The sequence below is a fragment of the Narcine bancroftii genome, chromosome 12, assembly GCF_036971445.1.
Source record: "Narcine bancroftii isolate sNarBan1 chromosome 12, sNarBan1.hap1, whole genome shotgun sequence".
NCBI lineage: Eukaryota > Metazoa > Chordata > Chondrichthyes > Torpediniformes > Narcinidae > Narcine > Narcine bancroftii.
Window position 1 is genome coordinate 10,214,393 of NC_091480.1, and position 24,753 is coordinate 10,239,145.

General features: G+C 43.2%; 1 protein-coding gene and 1 long non-coding RNA gene across 12 annotated transcripts in view; one reads left to right on the forward strand and one right to left on the reverse strand.

Moving 5' to 3' along the window:
* Positions 1-10,624, reverse strand: part of caskin1 (CASK interacting protein 1) — a 444,274-nt gene extending 433,650 nt beyond the window's left edge. For 7 of the 11 annotated variants that reach the window (XM_069907330.1, XM_069907325.1, XM_069907322.1 and 4 more), the window contains exon 1: positions 10,304-10,609. In XM_069907330.1, coding sequence (XP_069763431.1) covers positions 10,304-10,397 — 94 coding nt within the window. In that variant the 5' untranslated portion in view covers positions 10,398-10,609. Of the gene's footprint in view, positions 1-10,303 lie in introns of all 11 variants that reach the window. The other 4 variants (XM_069907327.1, XM_069907329.1, XM_069907320.1 and 1 more) reach the window with 3 other exon arrangements.
* A 207-nt stretch (positions 10,625-10,831) lies between these two features.
* Positions 10,832-15,276, forward strand: LOC138747767 (uncharacterized). Its single transcript, XR_011347649.1, has 3 exons — positions 10,832-10,939; positions 12,491-12,612; positions 15,178-15,276. It is a non-coding gene; the product is annotated as an uncharacterized lncRNA (long non-coding RNA).
* The last annotated feature ends 9,477 nt before the right edge of the window (positions 15,277-24,753 follow it).

The window sequence follows — 24,753 nt, forward strand, 5'->3', positions numbered from 1 at the left end:
AGCTTAGACTTTCATGTTCTGATCCCTACAACCTATGGACCGCGAGTAAAGAGGTGCTGCCCACTGTGGACTTTGTGTCATTGCAGAGTCTCCCTTGTACCTCATTTATCACCCCAGGATATTGCCATATTTTTAAGGTGCCCGCAAGCCACTTCCAAAGAAAGACAAAGTTTTTTCAGCTTAATCCTCCGCATCATTCAATTTTTCAAAGTCAATGTGCATGACAAAATTCTCAGTCCAATATTCCCAAACATTGAGTGAACTTTGCTTTTAAATGTTATTAGTTCTCAGGCATTTGGATGGCAATTGCTTTACAATGAATCTCTATCCTCGGGAAATATCCAGAGCCTGGTGAAGAAGGCTCCGCTGTGTTTTAATTCAGAAGCTTTGGTGCAATTATGAAATGCAGCCTCTGTTTATAAAGCTCTTGATTCACACTTCCTTACAAACTACTAGCTGTGGGCAATTATTCCAGGATAGGACCATAAGATATAGGATCAGAAGTAGGCTATTCAGCCCATCAAGTCCACTCTGCCATTCCATTATAAGCTAATCCATTCTCCCCTGCCCTTTCTCCATAACACAGACTAAATGCACCCAACAGCTGCCCCACAGTAGCAAATTCCAAAGGTTCACCACTCTCTGGCTAAATAAATTCCTCAGCATTTTGGTTTTAAATAGGTGCCCTTCAGTCCTGAAGTCATGCCCTCTTGTCCTCAACTCCCCTACCACGGGAAACCACATCCCTATCCCTCTGTCTCCTTTCCTCCAGCTCTCCTCTCCATTCACAGCCACTTCCCCCTCTCCGTTTGCTGGAGTGACCCCCCCCCCCTTATCCACCTATTACCTCCTGCCTGTGGGACTGTGCTCCTCCCCCTACCCCTCGTCCCCCATCATTTTATTCAGGCACTTGCCTACAATATGCTCATACCTTGATGAAGCGCTCAGACTCGAAATGGTGGTTATTTATCTTTGCTATGAAACGTATGTGGTTTGACCGGCTGGGTTTCTCCAGCATGGTGCTTTTACTTTTGCCTCATCTACTCTGTCCAAGCCTTTCAACATTGTTTCTGCCAGTGAGAATCATTCACCCTGACCATCAGTATACAGTGTCTTATTAAAGCATATTAAAAGACTCATCCCACCCCAGTCACACTCTCTTCACCTCCCACCCACGAGGAAGAAGTGAGACCGTCCACCATTATCGAACAAACTTCACAAATAGTAATCAGAGCCTTTGCTCACAAAACAAACTTTCTCACTGTGCCTTGGTATGTGTGACAATAAACTTGAGTGTCACTCAATATCAAATTGATGGCGTCAAAGGAAGACTTAACATTTTCATCGTATCTATCAGAATATCCCAGTGTGTGGTCCAATAACGTGCTAGAGAAACTCAGCAGGTTACGCAGCATGCGTGGGAAGTGATAGGCAACCAATCATCAGGTAGTCACCATTACTACGTGGGAAATGCAGAGGGGAGCTTATCTCAAGCAGCAACCTGATAATATGCTGACCATCTGTTTCTTGAGTTGGGAGGTAAAACTATCGGCCAAGATAATTCCTGCGGTTTTTTTTTCCCCCATTTCCAGTGGGATATTTTATACCTGAACCAGCCACAGTTTAACTCAACATCCAATTGAAAGCACCCCCAGCAGCGGTACACTCCAAGCATCAGCATTTACTGCTGAAATAAGACTTCAATTCAGAACCTTTTTGACCCAATGTCAAGTGTTCTACTCACTGAGCCACTGCTGACCAGACCATAAAGCACCCATTTATTTGAAAAAGGAAAATTCACAGTACATCATCTCATGTTAAGTCTTGGGGGTCAGGGGGAAGAAGGTGAGAAAATGTATCCCACATTATTAAGGAACCACACTCACATCCATATGCCCTCACAAGGGGCTTTGTTATGCAATCCTATCCCATTTTCTCTTAGAAATTATACCACTGTAATAAGATGAGGTAGTAATTCAGCCTCATTTTGAATGAGAGATCCGAATATACACAGTCAACAAAATACTCGCCCCTCTGTAAATGTCCGATGTCATCTTGGTCCATTTCTTTCAAGGAGATAAGGTCTCTGGGGATTCCTGGAACAGGTAGCAGCTCTATGGCCATGGCAGCACATTTTTAATTTGACTTTATTCTGTGAGGTTTCCAACTAAATTACCTTCAGGTTATGACACAATCAAGATAGAGGAGCAGAAGTCAGCCCAATGGCTCACCGAGTCTGCTCCTCCATTCTAATCATGAGCTGATCTATCTCCCCACTCAGCCCCACTCCCAGTCTTTCTTCCCATAGCTCCTGATGCCCTGACTAATCAAATACCTGTCAATCTCTGCCTTAAATACATCCAACGACCTCACTTCCACAGCAGCCTGTGGCAGCAAGTTCCACAGACTCATGGCCCTCTGACTAAAGATTTTTTTTCCCGCGCCTCGGTTTTAAATAGAAGCCCTATTATCCTAAAATTATGCCCTCTTGTCCTAGACTCCCCAACTATGGGAAACACCCTTGCCACTTCTACTCTTCCAGGCCTTTCAACATTCAAAATAAATGTCTAAATGTTTCCATTTTTATGTCCCTTGGCATAACCAAGGTTAGGGAACTGTACTGTGTGTTGCAATGTGGTTGGACTCAACATTTTGGGTCTGGACCCTTTGAAGAGATTTCTAACTAAATCGTCTCCTTACTACAAAAGCCTCACAGACCTGAGGAAATCTGTAGTACATGTACAAGAAGCGATGACTGAAGAAAGCAGCTTCTATCCTCAAGGACCCCCACCACCCAGGCCACACCCTCTTCACATTGCAACCAACGGGGAAAAGTACAGGAGCCTGAAGACGAGCACTCTGGCACAAGGACAGCCTCTTCCCCTCTGCCATCAGATTCCTGAATGAACAATGAACCCCAGGCACTGCCTCACCTTGACATAAATAAAAAGTAGTGCAAGAAAATAAGGTAGTTTGTTAAAATGTTTGCACTCCTGATGCTGCCATTTTTTAAAAAACTGTATTTCATGTCTTGTTAATGACAATAAATTCTGATTCTGATGTATCTGAGATGTAGCATAACCCAGACTAAGGAACTGTTGTGGGACCTGGAATATGACAATGGTGTTAATTTGAGGGTGTTCCCACCCTGGTTCAGTGGAGATAAAATGTGACCTACTGAATTTTCCCAAGTAATTCTCCTCGTCTCAATAAGAGGCCTCAGCCCAAACCATTGACTGACCCTCTCTCTCCATGGGCACTCCCAGACCTGCTAAGTCCCTCCAGCTCCTGTATGCTTGCTCAAGATTCCAGCACCTGCTACTTCTTGCGTCTCTAGCCTGCTCGATGTACCGTGGGCCTTCAGGATATTGGCCCGGAGGTATGTTTAAACTTCCAGTGCATTTTGATTGATGTACTGTACTACAGCTGCACCATGTTGTTTGGTAACAGAAGGTAAATGCAGAGCAAATTTGAACAGTAGATAAATGGTGAAAATATAAGAAATGCTAATGTGGCCTTTCTAAAAGGGAGACAAGGAACTATTTGAAATTTATCTAATACATTTTGTAATTTCAAGATGCTTCAAAGTGCTTTTCAACGTTATTATTATTTTATAACCATATAACAATTACAGCAAGGAAACAGGCCATTCTGGCCCTTCTAGACCGCACCAAACCAATTATTCTCCTCTAGTCCCACCTACCTGCACCCTGCCCATAAATCTCCATTCCCTTCGCATCCATATATCAATCCATTTTTTCCTTAAATGGCAAAATTGACCCTGCTGCCACTACTTCTCCTGGAAGTTCATTCCATACAGCCACCACTATCTGAATCAAGAAGTTCCTCCTGATGTTACTTCTAAATTTTTGCCCCTTAACATGAATCCAGTTTTGGTTAGTGGTATCTTAACCAAATCACATCTATATTTTTGATCCTTTGCCAACTATGTAAATTAATCAAATAATCTTTGTAGTGGTTCTCAACCTTTTTCTTTTCACTCACAAAACAGTTTGAAAACCACTGTTTTAATCGTCCCTCATTGACTCGTTATGTGCACGGTTTCAGAACTCCAAAGGAAATGGGCCAATGACAATTTTTCTCAAGCAAAATATTTCAGTAACAATTGGGTCAAGAGCAGGGATTTTTCAACCTTCCCTTCCTACTCACATCCCACCTTAAGCAATCCCTTACTAATCACAGAGCACCGATGGCATAGGGATTACTTAAAGTGGGATGTGAGTGGAAAGAAAAAGGTTGAGATCCACTGATACAGAATGTTTATTCATGAATATTTATTAACATACCTCGGGTCAGAGGGGGAATAGGTGATGAACTAATCCAGATCAAAACAATTGAACTACAAGTGGAGCAATGGATGTTTTAGCTCATCTGATCAGACATGTGATCTCACACCATGTTGAGAGTATGAGTGGGCTCATCTGAAACTGTAATGAAAATAAATGAGTGAACAACAACAAAACAATCTTGGGGGAAGCAAGAGCAAGAAAGCAGAGGTATTTAAAGTGGAGGTAGATATTTCTTTTCGAAAGACTGAGGAACAGGACGACGGGAAATGGCACTGAAGAGATGAGGCTGGAGGCACAATCAATAAGGAAAGTTTGTATTGAACAGAGGGGCAGGTTCGAGGGACCTCAAGACCCTTATTCTCTCCCTTCACCAGAAATACACGAGCAGCTCACCAGCACCTTCTCAATTCAAGATGGACCATAAATTCTGGTTGCCATTCCACACATGAATGAATTTTATTTTTAAAAAAGGAAAGAGTTAAGCAAAGGGAATCCCCATGGGGTTGAGTGCAACACACGAAAGTGCTGGAGAAACTTGGCAGGTTGCGCAGCATCCATCGGGCTCAGACTCGGAATGTCGGTTACCCTTTACCCTCCTGTGAATGCTGTGTGACCTGCTAAGTTTCTCCAGCCCATTTTTTTGTGCAATGGAATCTGATCAATAAAGGAGATGACAGAATGGAAACAATTAGGGAAGAGAACCTACATCGTATGTCTCTCGCCAATTTTTCAGATGCACCATTGAAAGAATTCTCTCTGCATGTATCACAGCTTGGTGTAGCTTCTTTTGGTTTGGTGTATGCTCTTTTTGTCAATGCTACCAGAAGAACTCCTGGCACCCTCTTCTGTTCCAAGGACTACACCTCCAGCTTCTCCAATAGACCCATATTTGACTATTTTCTTCTGCATCCCCTCCAAAGTCTTTGCTTCTTTCTTGAAATGAGTAGGCCCAGAACTTCAGTAAAAGGCAGTGATCAGTGCTGCGGGGTCCAGATGGAAGGTAACCATCTATCACTCTCCTGTCACCATGGAAGGTGGTCTATAAGTGGGATGAAACCAAGAATCAATAAGACTCAATGATCTATGCAGCACGGAAATGGACCGTCTGGTCAAACTCGCCCATGCCAGCCCAGCACGCCACATTTGCCTGTGTTCAATGTTCCCACTAATTTTTGGTAGTCAGTGTATGCAAATATCTCATGTGGTGCAACTTTTTTCCCAAGCCATAAGTATGTGCAAATGCAAACTTGAAATTGTTTCAACATCATTTTGGCACAGCCTATCTCTCATAGTTAATAAAACTGTACTGGCACATAAAAACTTACTAACTAGTTAACGGAAACAGTTAGCTAAGAGAATATTTTCACTACGTATAATTATTAATTACTACATTACCTTAGGTAACTAAACTTTTGCGCGCACATTAATTTCCTTTGTGTGCTGGTTACAAAAAGAGTGCGCATGCATGTTAGAGGGAGCTGTGCCTGTGTTTGGCCCATATCCCTTTAATCCTTTCTATGCCTGTCTAAACATCTTATGAATCGTAAAATTGTCCCTGCTTCTACCACTTCCCCTGGCAGCCCATTCCATATACCTCCCACCCACCGTCTAAAGAAGGTGCTTCTCAGGGCTTTTTTTTCCCCAAATCTTTCCTTTCTCACCTTGAATCTAATTTTTTTAATTTAGACCTACAGCACAGTAACAGGCCATTTTGGCCCACGAGACCACGCTGTCCAATTTACATCCCATTAACCTACTCCCCCAGTGTGTTTTGAATGGTGGATGGAAACCAGAGCCACGCAGAAATTGATTTCTTACAGACAGCGTGGGATTCGAACCCTGGTCCTGATTGCTGGCGCTGTATAGGCATTGCACCAACCACTACTCCAACTGTGCCACCCTCTAGTTTTGCATTCTCCTACCTTGGGATAGGGCTATATACTTACCCTAACATGATTTTATGGACCTCTCCAAGGTTCCCCTCAGTCACTAGGGAGAAATGTCTCTTCTTACAACATCAAATATTTTGCACCCTTTCAATCTTTCTAGCTGGGTGACCAAAAGTGCACACAATATTCCAAATGCAGTCTCAACATCTAATGAACAATCACATTTATCCAATGTTTTAGTGCTGCAAGACGTTCTCAGGCACTTCACACAAGTGCAATAAGGCAGAATGTGCGGCGTTGATGTAAATGTTAAAAGATGTGATTGGTATTTAATGTACCTTCCTCACACAGTGGTTGGAATACTTAGAAGGTTTCTTCTCGAAGGTCCTCCACTTTCAAGACCCAAATCTTTACTTCTTCCTCATAGCCACACTGCCAGATACAATGAAAGCAATGTGCACTGATATAGGACCCACCAGCAGAGGAAAATGTCCCAAGGAAGCTTCACAAGAACATTATCAGGCAAAGTTTAAAATATAAAAAGCCATGCAAGGAATATTTCTTGGTCATAGTGGTGTATTTACCAAAGAGTTGTATTTAAAGAGCAAATTGCAAAACAAAGAGTCAATGCCCAGGATCAATCAAGGGTCATTTGAATGAGCTGCTTCCAGTAACTCAGTCCATGGTTGAAGGTTTTACTGTGGAATCAGCGCAGAAATTCTAAAGTCCAAAATGTGACATCGTGGGTAAAACCCTCCCCACTGTTGAGAACATCTACGGGGAACGCTGCCGTCAAAGAGCAGCAGCAATCATCAAGAATCCACACCACCCAGGACGTACTCGGTTCTCACTGATGCCATCAGGCAAGCGGTATCAGTGCCACAAGACTCGCACCATCAGGTTCAGGAACAGCTGCTGCCCCTCCACCATCAGTCTCCTCAACGACAAACTCCATCAGGGACTTATTTACAGACTTTTACTTTCCCGCTTTATTTTTTTTCCTCTCTGTATTGCGTAGTTGGTTTACATTTCTTCATTTGTTTACAGGTATACATTGAATCCAGTTTTTTTGCACTGCCAACAAGTGGTAATTCTGCCATGCCCACAGGAAAAAATCTCAGGGTTGCATGTGATGTCATGCATGTTCTCTGACAATAAATCTGAAATTCATAAAGAAGCATTTCAGTTGGAATAATATTGTGCCAAAAAAAAAAAATGCAGGGGACTGAAAGAAATTTACCAGCATTGTGATGCTACAAAATAAAATCAAGCCACCAACACAGCGTGTGTAAGAAAAATTATATAACAGCATACAAATTACTTGTCTCGCAAAGTCCCCGTTATCCAGAATTCAAGCGACTGGCCAAAGCAATCACGGAAAATAAACAGGTAAAAAAATACAGGAGTTTAAAATTGATGCCCCCTAATGATTAGTTCACCAATCATGCAACACGCAACCACCAAATACATTTATCTGACATCCACCAATCCCTATAGGTACCGGATACTAGGGGCTACAGTGTAGTAAGACTGTAATAAAACACAGGATGCTGTGGTAAATGTTTGCTAGTATTTAGGTTCATGTTTGCCAGCAAAACAATTTAAAAGAACTTCGATCCCCAAGATACGTGGCAAGGTCAAATTTTGATTCCAACCTCTTTGCTTGCTATCCTACTACAGAGCACTGACGGCAATCAACCATAGCTGGAGTAACAGGCCGGAGTGGGTCAGGATGACAGACTCCCTGCCTTGAAAGTGAACCTGTTGGATTAACCTAGCTCCAACAGAAATATTTATTGAACACTGCCTTATGGTCCAATCCCACCTCCATTCCAATGAATTCTCAAGCAGTCACTGGGGATAAAAGCTCACTTTGTCTGGTTTAGCACTTCAGTAGCTTCACCACGTTTATATGTCACCGTAAAAATGCAGCAACAGGAGCAATGAACAGATGCAGCCTGCAGCAGTATTACCTTGCAAACCTCAACACATTCCTGGCAACCATTATCCTAACAAAAAAGGACAGTCTTGTACAAGATTCCAAGCCAGTTTACAGGAGCATGAATGAACAAAATTTAACACTGAATCATGTAAAGAGATGTTAGGACACTTGACAAAGAAGTAGGTTCTGAGGAGCTTCTGAAAGAGGACAAAGGGAAACATTTAGTAATGGATTTCAAGGCTTGATATCAGGACAGCCACAGCCATGGTGGTAAAATGGTAAAGATTCAGGTTGTGAAGGAGACCAGAATTAATGGCGATCTCAGATGGCTTTTAATCAGAAGTATATTGTCAACACTGAGATCATTAGTTAGTCCTCAGTAATTTAGTGTGGGACAGTTATGAGAATCTTGGTAGCCGTAAGGTGCTAGATTTCACTTTGAATATCTCTAATACAGTGTTCAGTAGGACAAACAAATCCAATGAATGCCTCTGAAACTAAAAGGATCGAATAATAGGCGTGAATCTCGTCAGGAGATAAACCAGGCGTAAACATTTTCCCCGACAAACAATCCTTTTACTGAGAGACAGCATTTCACACTCAAAAGGCTGCCCATGTATCCACCAAATAGATCCTTCCAGAGATGATTGCACCAGTCTTTAGAAGTAAGACTGTGGACCAGGATCTCAAGAGATTTCCACAATGTTGCAAGTAGATTACGTTATACTTAATCATACTTTTACTGGGCATTATGTCTCTCAAACTCCAAAAGGTGCAACAAGAATGCAAACTTCTTTCCATCCTTCATTCACATCCAAGAGCTTCAAAACAAACTCTTCCCCTTCCACCATACCACAAACACATCCCAATATCCGATGTACCTGCATTTCTACACGATGAAAGGACAATCAATTCAGCTTCAGATATAGAAGTGAACAACATTCACTATATTCATTACAATGCAATTCTCAAATTACCAGAAGTTTACCATCGTTTCCATGGTTGCCTTGTTTAAAGAGGGATGAGTTTTCATTAGAATTTGCAACTATGATAGAATGGTGCAGACATCACTCCTCCGACCTTTCCGAAATTCCTGTTATTAGTGCATAATATGCATTCATTACAATTCATCCATCCTTGAATCCCATGTAAATTTAGAATTTGGGCCCATCAATGAAGTGTCCACCAGCCCAAAGCATTTAAATTACAGATGTGCAGCTTTAATCAATGGCCACATTCCAGCTCATCAATCAGAAGTTAAATCTGGAAGAGAAGGGAACTCTGTTGAGGTGGAGATGTAGGAACAAGAGCTCTCATTGCCTCTGGAGTGGTGAATCGACTCAAAGCTGCAGGTTGGCTGGATGGTCACGGAGACTACCTGTCAAATTTCATTCCCTGCAGAAACTCAGGATCCAATTTCAACATTGCAACCTCAATTTCTCTGATCAAGTTATCCTTTGATGTGTGATGAGCTTCCCTCCTTTGATGCAACACGAGTTATTTTAGTCATTGAAATAGTCTCTTCGACAGCCAACACAGTAGAATCTGTCATGATCTACCTTACAGCTTTCCCCTGCTTGAGGTTTTACCAATATATCTTAGCTGAGATTTGCCACATTGTGAATTTATAGTTCAGCATTGGAAAGTGTGATGGAAGATACTTATCTCCCATGTGGGGCAATGTTAACTGGGAGACTCAAATGTGCACCTCAAGAAATGGTGCTCACTGGAATTAGAATGGGGATAGAGTTTGGATTAGGTTGCGAATATGGTAGGTCAGTAAGAACAGGGGTGGCAAGGGAAAAAGGGAGGGTTGGAATGGGGAGAGAGCGAGAGGAAGGGGAACCCTCAGAAGGAGAACGGGGAAAATAACAGGGGAAATAGAGTGAAGAAGATGAAGGAGAGAATGTGAGAGATGAAAGTGAGGAAGGAAGGCGACAAATGGGGAGAGAGAGAGAGAGGGAGGGAAAAGAAGGAGCGCTTCTATCGGGGCGACATTAATATCACAGCAAATGTGTTGGAACGGATGAACAAGGCAAAGAGCATTTGAAGGTAGTGGATCCCCTCCCCTCAGGGTCACCCCCCCCCCCCGACAGGACACTTGGCTCTCTCTCCCTCAGACACAAAATGTAACCAAGTAATCAATGAAAATGTTAACTCACTCGCTTTGCCTTGTTTGGGCCGTTGCAAAAGCTTCTGCACTGCAGGCACATCTTCGCTTTTGACAGCTTGGAGTAATTCCTGATCCTTCCCCATGGCTGATGCGCGAGTTTGTGTCTGGCGTTATTTTATATCCGATGCATCCTCGGCTCGGAGAGGTGAAGAGAGGCAGGGAGGGAGAGTCCGTCCGCCAGCGCACAGGGCATGGAGACAGCAACGGTGCAACGACTCGCACGATAGGTCAATGACATACGCACCAAGCCCCTCTCGCTTGTCAACTCGCCCGGCCAATATCGAGAGAGGGTGGGGGGGGGGGGGGGGGGAGAGAGAATCAGACGGCCTCGCCCGGGAGTGGGGGGGGGGGTGGGAATGGACGAGGAGAGCGTAGAAGCCACGGTTCACTCCGCTCTCAACCCCATCGCTCCGCAGCAGCTGCCTGGACGTGTGTGTGGAGTTCCAGTGCCGCTGTTCTGCCGCATGGTGGAGCGGCTTTGTACCTGATCCAAGCCATCACACCCCCCTCATACCAAATAGCACTGAAAGCTGGGGTTATTTCTGGAAGCGCTCTTAAAGACCCCGCAAGGGCGAGAGGAGGGGGGCGGGGGAAGACGACCCTTCAAATGCCTCTCCTTGGAGAGGTATAAAGCTTCTTTTTAAAACAAAATTGTCCTTCCAATGGCTTCATTGTTTGGAAGACGGCAGAAATAGTGAGGGCGAAGAAGACTTCTCGGAGGTTGATTCAATGCAGGGGGGGAAGGAGGAGGAGGGTCAATGGAGGGGGGGAGGAGGAGGAGGAGGGTCAATGGAGGGGGGGAGGAGGAGGAGGGTCAATGGAGGGGGGGAGGAGGAGGAGGGTCAATGGAGGGGAGAGGAGGAGGAGGGTCAATGCAGGGGGGAGGAGGAGGAATGTAGGGGGGAGGAGGGTCAATGCAGGGTGGAGGAGGAGGAACGTAGGTGGGAGGAGGGTCAATGCAGGGGGGAGGAGGAGGAACGTAGGTGGGAGGAGGGTCAATGCAGGGGGGAGGAGGAGGGTCAATGCAGGGGGGGGCGGTCAATCCTGTCGCCCTCACAATTCAGCGACGGTCCTCCGCAAGTCGCATTAGGTTTGGGCAGAAGCCGGCGCAAATGACGCCGAATGTGTCTTGAGTGTCCCCCGGGCGGGCGCCTCGAGCTCTTTCCCTCCTGGTCGCCCGTTCCACTCCCCCCCCGCGAGAGTCACGTCAGCGCGCGTCCCGGTGCGAGCAGGTGCTGGGAGTTGGTCAAGCCAGATTGACTCCACCCCCACACCCACACCCACCACAAGGTCCGCGGCCTCGCGACAACCTGCTCACTGTTGGGTGGCTGCACCTGTCCGAGAGGCGGGTCCCGCTCCCTCATTGGATCTTTTTCTTAATTTGAGGCCAATGCTCGTGATCACCCCCAGATTTGGGGTGATGACTGGGTTCAGAGCTCGTTAGTGCAAGGTTCATAGGAAGACATAGGGGACCCTGGTAAGTTGCTATAGACTGGCTGCATCACCACCTGGTATGGGGACACCAATACTTCTGAGCCTAAAGCCCTCCAAAAGGTAGTGGGTGCAGCCCAGGACATCCCCACCATCAAGAACACGCAGTCGAGAGCAGCAGCAATCCTCAAGGACCCACACACTATGTTCTCACAGCTGCCATCAGGAAACAGGTACCATTAGACTTGCACCACCAGGTTCACGAACAGTTAATACCCCTCTGCCTCAGCAACAAACTCAACCATAGATTCATTTCTGACATTCATACTTTATGAGACATGCAGGCAGGCCGTCTCTCTAAAGAGAGGCATTTGAAGGGTCGTTTTCCCCCACCCCCCTCCTCTCGCCCTTGCGGGGTCTTTAAGAGCGCTTCCAGAAATAACCCCAGCTTTCAGAGCTCGATAATGGGCCTTTTTGACCCACAAGCCCATGCCGCCCAGTTACACCCAATTAACCTACACCCCCGGTATGTATTTGAAGGATGGGAGGAAACCAGAGCTCCTGGGGAAAACCCATGCAGACACGGGGAGAACGTGCAAACTCCTTACAGACTGCGGGATTTAAACCCTGGTCCTGATTGTTTTTTCCTGTCTGTATTCCACACTGTTTACATTTCTTTATTTGTTTGCATATTGAATACCGTTTTCTTGCACTTCCAATAAGTGATAATCTGCCTCACGCACAGGAAAAATAATCTCATGATGACAAGATAATCTGAATCTGAACCTGAATGAATGTGGGATGTTCTCCTGAAGCAGCTGAGAGGACCCAGAAGATTGTATATGGACCCCAGCATGACATGTGCAGGTAAGCATGGATTGTGGCATAAATTGAACATTTGCTAAAATGGATTCTGATTCAGTGTGCGATTTGATGGACTACTTTGAGTATCCCAATATTCCATAAACTTGAAAATTGTATTTAGAACCATTAGATCATTAATGTTGGTTGGCAGCCCATCTATTTAATGGGCTTGCGGGGGAATTTGGCCAAATCTGTGTACAACTCTTATATTATAGTCCTGACATAAATAGGTGTACACATTGTTCTCCTCTTCACGATAGATTATCCAGAATCTTGCCCAGTTAAATAGGCATCTATCAGTACAAGTCCTTTAGCTAACAATATGGTGCTGACCTGTATGAACCTATGTTATGATCAGTCTAACTCTTCCCTCCTTCATCGTCCACTGCCCCCAGTTTTTCTTGTACCCATCTAATGTATCAGAATGTCCCTTGATATTGGCTATTGTTGCCTTGGGAAAAAGTTGGCAGCTATCACTCTATCTATGCCCATCATAACCTCACACACAAATGGGTAATCTAATGCGTTATCTTACTCATTGCTACATGCATGGCCTGCCACTCCTTTCTTCAAGTTGAGGGAGTCTTAATGAGCTCAGTACCATCTTGCACGGCAATGTGCAATGGGAAAATCAACAAGAAGAATGTGGATTTTCCATTCCACACCATGCGGGATGCATGGGATTAATTAATGAACATGCAACTGTAACTCTTCAGGCCCTTCTATCAATAAACAGCTCATTGATTTTCTCATCACAAGACTACAGTCAGTATGAATTAGAGACCAAAGTCTCCTCCTCACTGACAATCAACACAGGGCACACCTCAAGGATGTGTGCTTAGCCCACTGCTTTACTCACTTTTCACCCACGACTGTGTGACCAGGCACAATTCAAATGCCGAGGACACTTCCGCTGTCAGCAGAATCGCAAATGGAAATGAGGAAGCGTGCAGGAGGGAGATAGATCAGCCTGTTGAGTGGTGTTACCACAACAGCTTCTCACTCAGAGTTTGCAAAACCATGGAGATGATTGTGGACATCAGGAGAAAATCAGGGAACCACGACTCAGTCCTCATTGCGGGATCAGCAGGTGGAGGGGGTCAAGAACTTCAAATTCTCAAGTGTCATAATCTCCGAGGATCTGTCCTGGAGCCTCCATGTCGATGCAATCACAAAGAAGGCTCACCAGCAGCTATACAGTGAGTAGTTTGAGGAGATTCAGTTTGTCACCAAAGTCTCTCGAAAACTTCTACAGCTGTACCGTGTGGAATGTTCTGGCTGGTTGTATCACATTAGGGTTAGGGTTACTGCGCCAGCGGCGGATTCAATCCCAGATTGCTGGTGCTGTAATAGTGTTGCGCTAACCGTGCCACCCATACACCTGAAATCAAGAATAAACTTCCCTTTTGAATGAGACAAACTATAACAATTGTGAGCATTTCCAACATTTATTTCAGATGTTTAGCATTTTCCTTCTTTATTTGTTTTGCTCTTTCAGATCATTTCCCCATATTTATTCATTCCATCCTTTAGGTATCTCGCACAATCACTTGCTTTCTGCCTGACTGCAATTTTTCCTCCCCAATATCATCTCTGGATTTTAAACGCCAAAAAGGTTATCAACCTGCAAGGTTAACTCAGTTTCTCTCTCGCAACAAACCTGCTAAATGTTCCAAGTATTTTCTACATTGATTTCAAATTCCCAGCATTTGTGGTATTTTGTTTTTGTGTCAAATATATATCCAGTAAATTCAGGAATGTCTGGTTGATAGAAAAGAATGCATATTAATCTGCTGTTGGTTGACAAGATGGTTGTCTTTGTATTGAATGTTAAAGAGTATATTTGAGCTGGATATGAATAGAGATTAATTAATCCAGGACATTTTCCTGGTTGATCAAGCCATGATGTTCTTCCATGTGAGAGGTTGATGAAAGGTTCTAATGAAGGGCCGTTGAACTGAATTATTAGCTCTGCTTCTGTTCCCACAGAAGCTTTCTCACCTGCTCAGCATTTTTCAGTTTCTAATGCAAGGCAAGGAAAAGGGAGATTGCTTTGCATATCTGAATGTGTGCTATATCTGGCTGTGTTTGCATATTTTGTATCAAGGACTGGAGAACACTGCTTCGTCCATGCGTCCAAGAACTCCATGTGTCCAGGAACCCCATGCCTCCATGAACTTCCATAATCCAAAAAGGCTGAAAAAAAATTATCTGGCCAAACTAGAGAAAAGATAATGCCTTGACCCTCATCAACCTCTTCAGCTTCTGGAGAAGATCCCATCAGTTTTCTCTGGCACATCTTCCTTGTACCTATAAACAAGGCCCTTTGTACAATGGGCAGTTCTTCCTGTTCGATGGATACTGCAGCAAGGCAACTCGTCTTCAGCCTTTTGAGTCAAAGCAATTATGTGTTCCATATTAGTTTTAGCTTCCCTGAGAGTCCTACTTTAGCCAGGTTATCTCTTGTGTGCCTGCCACACAACTATACCTGCGTAGCATTCTTGCATTTGAAGTTCAAGTTCATTATAATCCAATTGTACAACTTACAATGCTCTGGTTTCCTTCCAGCCTTCAAAACATACAGGATTGTAGGTGAATTGGTGAATTTGGACAGCAGGGGCTTGTTTCCGGAAGGGCCTCTCAGAGAAGGGCCTGTTACCATTCTGTACGTCTAAATTAAATAAAGATCTCAGATTCCTCGGTTAGTTTCGACCTTCATTGATTTTTTTTCTCTCATGATAGGATTGTCATTGCTTCAAGCTGTGTGGTCAAATTGGAATGACTGCCCATTGCTGAAGTCATAATTTCTCTGCAGAGATATTCTGCTCAGGTGGCACTACACAAACGACTGGTCTCCTTGCCCATTTCTGTGGTTGCGTCAGCAGGACACCATGAAGCTCCTTGTGATGTTTGTGGTAGGTTTGTAAAGTTGTAGACTAAACAGCCGGGTGGATCAAGGCCTCCTGAACTGTAGCGGTTCAAGAAAGCCCTCCACCACTCCTTCGCAAGGAGCCGTTAATCAATGCCCGTGTTACCATTGACACAGAAAATTTGTGGGTGACAAAAATAATGTTGAAGCCTTCATATAAATACAAGTTGTTACTCAAGTTGCAAACAACACTCACATCTTTTGGAAGTGTTGCCTTTAATTGTCAGGAAGCATTTAACATTCTTGAAAATTAAGTGAGTTGCCATTTTGTGCTCTTTTCACACTGAAAGTACGCTCCCAGGCACAGGGAATCCTTTTTTTTGCCTCACATTCCACTTTCAAGCTTCCAGTGCAGCCTTGAGGATCAACATTTCTTCAGCATTTGACAAGGTGGATACAGCAACGCAATGGGAAAGGTATAATTTATTAGCTGTTAAAATAATGCTATGCACAGGCTGTAACCATGGTTACAGTTTAGCTAAAATCTGCTACAGAGAACACATTGCCTCTCTTACTCTACAGTAACTGAGAAGGAAAGGGAAATACCTTCAACATATTGCAAAATCTGGAATTAGAAAAAGAATGAAAAAAAAATGCCAATAAATAAAAGCCATTTGCTGTGAGGTAACCCAGGCTTCCATTATATTAATAGTATCGGCATTCCCCACCGACCAACTGTGGTTCATATCTTCCATCCAAATAGATGCTGACTTTAACACTTCCCCTGAATTAATAAGAGTACGGATTTTCCATTAAAGTGCCAGAGATGGCACAATTTTACGTAGCAAGTTAGCAGGAGTTTTGCACATCTCAGCAGCCCCAACCCCAAGACAGCTCTGTTGAATTCTATGCAAGTGCAATATTAAAGCGTTGAGATGTACTCATCTTTCCCATTGGATGGTGCTAGGGATATGAATCAAATATTTAAATTGGGACTGGATTAACTACTACTAAAACACTTAGTAAATCTCCAAGTATCCGGAATTCAAGAACCTGGCAGCCTTAAGCAACCAACAAAACCAATCAAGAAAAAATAAATTAAAAAAATTAAAATAAATAAGATTAAAATAATTGGTTAAAAAAATAAACAAGATTTTAAAACTGTAAAAATAAATGTTCTCTGATGTTACACGTGATCCTTTGATGAAGGTGAGAGCAAATATTCAGCCAGTGGAGGTCCTTGGTCAGGCTTTGCTCAGAGCAGCTGTTTGAATAAAGTTGTGTGAAACAGTGATGGCGTTGCCCGTGATGAAGAGCTGGGTTTTTTTAAAAATTTTTTTTATTTTTCACACTATGAACCATACTGACCAAAATACACACAAACATTTCCCTCTTGAATATACACAGTGTCATTTTCTCCCCTTTCCCCCCCCCTCCCTTCCCTCCCTCCTGATGAAGACCTGGTTGATGCTGCTTGCTGCTGGGGGGTGACTCTCTTAGTGTCTTAAAGAGTCGCCCCTGTCAGAGGCTTTAACTTGGGGGAGGGGGGATATTAATTATCTACAATGTTATTGTTAGTCTTTCAGACAGCTCTGTGGAGGGGGAGGAATCTGCAGATGCAGCGATAGTTAAATGTTTTCAATTATCCGAAAATAAAATTGTAGTGCACTGCCAGTAACCACAGAGACTAGGCTGAGGGAACGATAGGCTTTAATATACAGAAGAACCTTGCTGGCCCGGATCCAGGTATAGGAATGGCGGGAAGGGAGAGGTGGCTCGACGTTTATGGCCCAGGGCCATTGGGGAGGAGTCATAGGGTATGAGTCACAGAGGGCAGGCCAGCTCCATATATACAGTAGTCAACAATAACTATATTCAATAGAGGAAACATATCACCACAAAAGTAAAATGTTCTAAAATTTACATATTTTAACTTGCAAGTGAAGTTTGTTCAGTGTAAGTACAGTCTAGTATTTTTGTCTTTTAAACTGTTTATTCTTAATGCAGGTGTATTAGTTAAGCATTGTAAGATTAAGTCTCAAGCAACCAGAAAATACATATATCAAACATCTATCAATCCCCTGGTACCGGATACCAGGGTTTTTACTGTACTTAGTCTGATCATCAGACTTTTAAAATATCCAAATATTGGCAAAACAAGGTGGAGGTTGGAAGGGTCACTGGGCAGAGGGGTCATTTTGTGAAGGAGTGGAAACAAGAATATCGATGTTGGAAATATTCAATGTCATCATGACTCTTGATTGACCTCTACTGCAATCAGCTGTGAACAAAATTAATAATCTTCCCTCCCCTCTCACCCTTCAGACACTTCCAGCTGTAATTACAGAAAGTGCCAATCTTGTCCCTGCATCTCCCCCCTCACCTCCATCCAGGGCCACAAACAGACCTTCCAGGAGAGGAAAGGTTTTGCATGCACCTAATCTGCGACATGTGTGGCCTCCTCTGCATCAGTGAGACCAAACGCAGTTTGGGTGACCTCTTCGCCAAGCCTAATCTCTGTTTGTGAGTCTTAGCTTGAGCTTCCTGCGGCCAAACAGTTCAATTTCCCCCAATCGTTCCTGTCAGGGTGAGGCCAAACATAAACTTAAGGAATAGCACATCATATTTCTCCTGGACAGCTTAATGGCATGCATGTTGATTTTTTTTCCAATTTTAGGTGACCCTCACGCCCATCATGTTTCACTATCGCCATCTCTTCTTGTTTTTTTAAAAAATATATATTTTTCTCCCCTCTTTTCCCCTGGCTTCCTTGTAGTCTCCCCCTCCATCTGTGCTCTTCCTCTCACATTATTCTGTCCTACATCCTATCACTTCTTGGCCCCATTTACCCTCTCAATAAAGGTTCCAGACCATCACTACCCATGGATGCAATCTGACCCAATGAGTTCTTTGCTTGGCCAAGATTCCAGTCTTGGTGTTTATCTTCCACAATTATGTTACTACTTTCAAATTATCTATAAATATATTGCACATACCAGTAGCATTTAAATAAAATGGATCATCTGTTCAATTTGCTGCAGTTTATGAACCATCCTCAGTTGACCCTTCTCTAAATCACTAGAGCGTACTTTACATTTCTTTTATTAATATGAATGGTCTTGCACCTGTGATAGTACAGATTCTATCACCAATGTGTCTATGTCCAGATGGTCGTGTAGGATGACTGTGATTGGCTGAGAATGTAGCCCCGCCTACTGGCAGGTCTTAAAGGATTGCTCCTGACCTGATCAGGCCATTCTGGACTGGTCGACCTACATGTGATATGCTCCTAGTTAATAAAAGCCTTGATTTGGATCAAGTCTTTGATTCTTTCGACGCGCGCTACAGCATAACACTAAGGTTATGAATTTCTCTGAGAAAAGGACCTCATGATTAAATTATATAAGCAACATCAGGCATAGTTGCCCACAGTGCCTCATGATGCTGTCAGTGGAAGATACAGTAAATGTGAGGTGCCTACGCTGTATTCTGGTGCTTCTGAGATTATACAGATTGGCCTCAATTATATAATTTTCTCCTGATAGCAGTTGCTGCCCATTAATTCTTCTAAATGCTGCAACATCCTCTGTAGGGACGGCAGATCTAAGGACCACCTCCTAAGATCGTAGCCTTCCCCAATAGCTCTGCTTGAATGTGGCTCAGTACTCTTTCAATGTGACTTGATCTAAATCCTGGAATCCTCCATTGCTAATTTTGTGGTCTTTGTCCAATATCTCTGGATATAGATCTGTGTCTGCTGTTGTTCATGAATATGTGGTTTCCCTCATCAAAAGACCACAGTTAGTACAAATCGGAAATGTTTCCTCTAACAATCTACACAGGCACACGTCAGGGATGAGTGGTTGGCACACTGCTCTACTCTGACATCTTGCCCGATAAAAGCCACTATGTAATGTTCACTTAATGATGGGTAAAGGCCTTGCAATCTAATAGGATGGTAAAGAAGGCATATGGCTGCTTGCTTTTATTGGATCTAAGAGTAAGGAAGTTAAACGAGAAGATCTGCAGTTGCTGGGTCAGGAGCTATAAACCAATGTGCTGGAGAAGCTCAGCAGGTCACGCAGTATCCATAGGAACTAAAAGGCACCCAAGTACTTAGAGTTAAGCTGGTCCTGAAGCAATGGTAGGCATCGAAATAGGAGCCGCAGAGGGTTCAGGGTAAATGTCCCAACAAATAGAGGATGAACCTTCACAAGGCATCTGATCCTGAAGGCATACCTGGCAAGGTACTGAAAATCTGTGCCGACCAACTAGTTTAGTGATTCCCAAAGGGGGTACTGCTGCCCCCTGTGGGCGGTGGAAAGATCCAAGGGGGCGGTGACGGAAAAGGGGGTATTCCGGATCTTCAGTATTGTTATTATTCTGTTTTCTACAAAGTTTAATGAAGAAGCCAGTGCAGTAATTTTCTGGTCAGACTCAAGTTGGTAATAGTGAGCAAAATAAATAGTAGCAAGGTGTACTCGCAGGAGCTGGTCTTAGTGGCCGCCATGTTGTACTGGCGTTATCTCCCCCCCCCACCCCTTGCTGGAAACTCGGAATGTGGCCTAGAGGCCAAGGGGACGACAGCCCGAGAAAGTTTGGGAACCACTGAACTCGCTGGAGTCTTCATGGATATTTTCAAGCTCCCGTTGCTGCAGTTGGAGGTTCCCACCTGCTTCAAAAGAGCATCAATCCTGCCGCTGGCCATGAAGAGCAGAGTGAGCTGCCTCAATGATTATTGCCTGGTAGCACTGTGATGAAACTCTTTGAGAGGTTGTTTATGGCCAGAATTAACTCAGACCAAAGTAAAGATCTGCACCCACGACAACACCTGCCGATTGCCACAATCACTCCACAGCAGATGCAATCTCGTTGGTTCTCCATTCAGTTTTATATCACCTAGATAACAGCAACACTTACATCAGGCTACACTTCATCGACTACAGTTCAGCTTTCAACACCATTATACCGTCAGTATTGGTCAACAAGCTAAATAACTTGGGCCTCTGCCGCCAAACAACAGATTTTGTGGCGTTCATGACAGTAAATTGTGATTCCAGTTCTGAATGAGGTTAGCAAATCCAGAGCCCCTGGATGAAAATGTTCATTGATGGGAATAAAGCAAAAAAATGGAGCTAATATCAGAAACCAAGAACTTAACAGACCATAAACTGGAAGGTATTGAAGATGGGTGAGGGAACTTAAAGCCTGAAGCTGTTTTCCAAATACACGAGATGAAAGGAGATAGCTAAGTAAAGGGTAGGACAAATTGGACAAGTGCATTTAGTGTAGGGGCTATGGGTAGAGTTTTCAATGAATATTTTGTGACCATCTTCACAGAGGAAGAGGGTGATAACAGTTGTCTTTCAACTGCACGTGTGAAAGATTGCATGGGATAAACAGTGAAAGAGAGAAAATATTAAAGGGCTCAACGTCTTTGAAAAAACAGATTAAGCACTCAGCCAGGACAAAGCGTGTCCCAGCTATTGAAGGGATAAAGGGGGAAACCCACAGAGGCAATTGTTCAGCCCTCAAGAGCTGTAGGAATGATCGGAAGACTGTTAATATTGCCCAATGGTTTACAAAGTCGAGGTGGGATAAAGCAAGAAATTATAGACCTGTTTAACATCAGAGGTGACAAATTGTTGGAATCCATTCCAAAGAATTGTGTGAACATTCACATTAAAAGGGAGAGATTAATCAGGAATATTCATTGAGTTAGTTAAGGGAAAGTCAATTCTATCAAACCTGGATGATTTTATCGGGAAAATATCAAGGAAACTTAATGAGGGCAGAGATTGGATGTAGCCCATATGAATTTAAGCTAGGCTTTGGCAAGTTCTCTTATGGTAAGATGTATAAGCCTTGGTGACAAATTAGATCCAAAATTGGTTCAGCAGCAAGAAACATATAGAGCAAAGTTTGGATGGGCATTTTAGGGACTTGAAGAGAGTTGCCATTGGGGTTCGTAGGCCAATAGGTCCTTGTTTTTTGTCATGCATTATTGATATAGATCTAAATGTAAGATGATAAATGAGATTAAAACCATACCCGTGAGATTGGTAGTGAGGAAAAATGGATGAGACTGTAAGAGGATGTACAACTTCAAATTTTTGGGTGTCAACGTCTCCGAGGATCTGACCTGGAGCCTCCATGTTGATGCAATCATGAAGAAGGCTTGCCAATGGCTATATTTTGTGAGGTGCCTGTCACGCTCGAAAACTTTTACAAGTATACTGTGGAGAGCATTCTAACTGATTGCATCACTGCCTGGTATGGAGGCGCCAATTCTCAGGACAAGAATAAATTCCAGAGGATTGTTAACTCGGCCTGCAACATCACAGGCACCAGACTTCACTCCATCGAGGATGTCTACAAGAGGCGTTCGTAAAAAAGCAGCCTCAATCCTCAAAGACCCCCACCACCCAGGCCATTGGAAGGAGGTACAGGAGCCTAAAGATGAGCACTCACTGGCACAAGGACAGCTTCTTCCCCACTGTCATCAGATTCACGAATAACCAATGAACCAAAGACACAGCCTCACTTTTTGTGCTCTACTATTTTTAGAGTAATGTTGTGAGGTGGTTATAACAGGAATGTTTGCACTGTGGTGCTGCAGTAAAACACTGAATTTCATGACTTGTGACAATAAATCCTGATTCTGATTATCTACTCAACTAAGAAACAGAATAGCGAATGGAACTTAATTCACAGTAGCACGAGGTAATGTAAGATGCAATAAAGCAGGGAATATAAAAGAAATGGGAAGATAGTGAGTGGAGTAGAGGGACAGGGATTCATGTGCACAGATTATTAAATGTAGCAAGATGATTAATAATGTTAAAAAGTTTTCCTTTATTAGCCAGGGCAAGGAATATGACCAGCAGCAAGATCAAATCACAACTGTGTACATTCATGCCCAGATCACAGTTTGTGTACTCTGAACAGTTCTGAACTTGTCTTTAAATTTGCATTAATCATGACTTGTTCTCATGCTATATTGTAGTTATTTAATTTGTACTATTGTAATTGGTGTATCTTGTGTACCTGTGTGTTTGCAACAAGTAAGAATTTGGTGCAGCTGCATATTGTATGCCTGTATATGGCAATTAAATCTCTGAAATTCATAAACAGCAAACTTATGACTGCACTGTCAAAGGTGCAGAGGAGATTTCCAAGGTTGTGGTCAGGATTAAAAAGCTGCAGCTGCAGCCAGGTTGGAGAGCTTGGGATGGTTCCTTTTGGAATGTAAGTAAACATAATGGAGAAGTATAAAATCATAATGGGCATGGTTGAGGAAGCAGGAAGGTCCTCTCTCCTACTGGGAGATCAATAATGGAAGGGGCAAAGATTGGAAATATTTTGTTGAAAGAATGGGGGAATGAGAAAGCAGTATTCAGGCAGAGGATGCTGAGGCTCTGCAGGTCACTGCCAGAAACATGAGCAAAGAAAAAATATAGGAGCAGGAGTGGGCCATTTGGCCCATCGAACCTGCTCCACCATTCAATGAGATCATGGCTGATCTGATGATTGGCTCATCCCCACCGACCTTCCATATCCCTTAATTCCCCTACTATGTAAAAATCTATTCAACCTTGTCTTAAATGTATTCACTGAGATAACCTTCACTATTTCAATGGGCAGCGAATTCCACAGATTCACCACCCTCTGGGAAAGCAGTTTCTCCTCATCTCCATCCTAAATCTGCTACCTGAATCTTGAGGCGACGTCCTCTAGGTCTAGTCTCCCCAACTAATGGAAACAAAAACGTATCTAACTCTATCCTTATCTATTCCTTTCATCATTGTATAAATTTCTCTAAGATCCCCTCTTATACTTCTAAATTCCAGCAAGTACAGTCCCAGAGGATTCAATTTCTTCTCATAGGCTAACCCTCTCATCTCTGGAATCAGCTTAGTGAACCTCCTCTGCACTGCCTCCAAAACCAGTACATCCTTCCTCAAATAAGGAAACCAGAACTGCATGCAGTACTCCAGATGCGGCCTCACCAGTACCTTGTACAGTTGCGGCATAACCTCCCGCTCCTAAACTCAATACCTCCAGCATTGAAGGCCAACATTCCATTTGCCTTCCCAATAGCCTGCTGCACCTCAAACCAACCTTTCACAATTCATACACAGGCACTCTCAAGTCCTTCTACAATTGCTTTCCATTTTTCCTTCCAACATTGTACTCCATTGCCAAGCTCACTCACTTATTTCTCTGTAAATTCTCTACACTCTCTACTTTTCCTCTCAAGCCCACATCATGTTTACCCAGCCCTCAAAAAGCAGTGACCAGCAAATCCATTGGCCCACGACTGCACGATGAGGGGGCCCGGGCTCTGTGGATGCTGTGTGTCCTGCTGAGTTTCTCCAACACGTTTGTGCATTGCAGTACATCTGGAGACTTTAACGAGATTAGTTGTATAGCTCTTTTTTAACCAGGTTGGACAAGAAGACCTTCTCTTTCTCATAGATTTCCCATGCATGTCAAAAATAGTTGAACAGTTCACCACACGGGAAGAGTGTTTCAACAAATTAATGCTTTGAGTCTCTCCAAACATCTTCATCCTTCATTTGTCTCAAATCATTTCAGTTAAAGAAAATTGCTAGGGTTTTCAAAAAAGATTGGCATGAGCCTTGTTTTATTTATGTAACATATCTGATTTATTTCTGGAATTTTTAATGCAACAAATTAAAAGTTTGTGAAGCTTGCACCTTTAACTTGGCAAATAATTTCAAAGTTGTGCCAAGTGTAAATATTTGATGTTTCATACAAAATTTGCTTCTTAGCCTATTTGCTAGAGAATAACAACAAAAAAAAAACCTCAGAGTGTCAGAATTGTCAGCACATTATGATGTCTTTGGCTCTCTGAATTATACAAGAGCAAGGACTTGGAGTTTCTCCTTCAACATGGCTCAGATGTTATGCCCCAAAAGTCTCACCTGTTGTTACCGAGGAGTTGAATTCAAGTATGTAAGGAATGTGCCAAAATTGAAATGAACAGAAATCAGCCAGAGTATTTAAAATAGTTGAGGAAAACGCTATTTTATTTATGTAAAGCTTCTTAAAATAAATTCAAAATTAACACATTTTTTTTCATGAATAATAAAATAATAAACTCCAGAACTTGGAAGATCTGGACCCCAAAGTTTTGAAAGTTCAAAGTTATTGTCAGAGAACATACATGACATCACATACAATCCTGAGATTCTTTTTTATCTGTAGGCCAGGCAGGATTTCTACTTATCGCTAGTGCAAAATAAAAACTG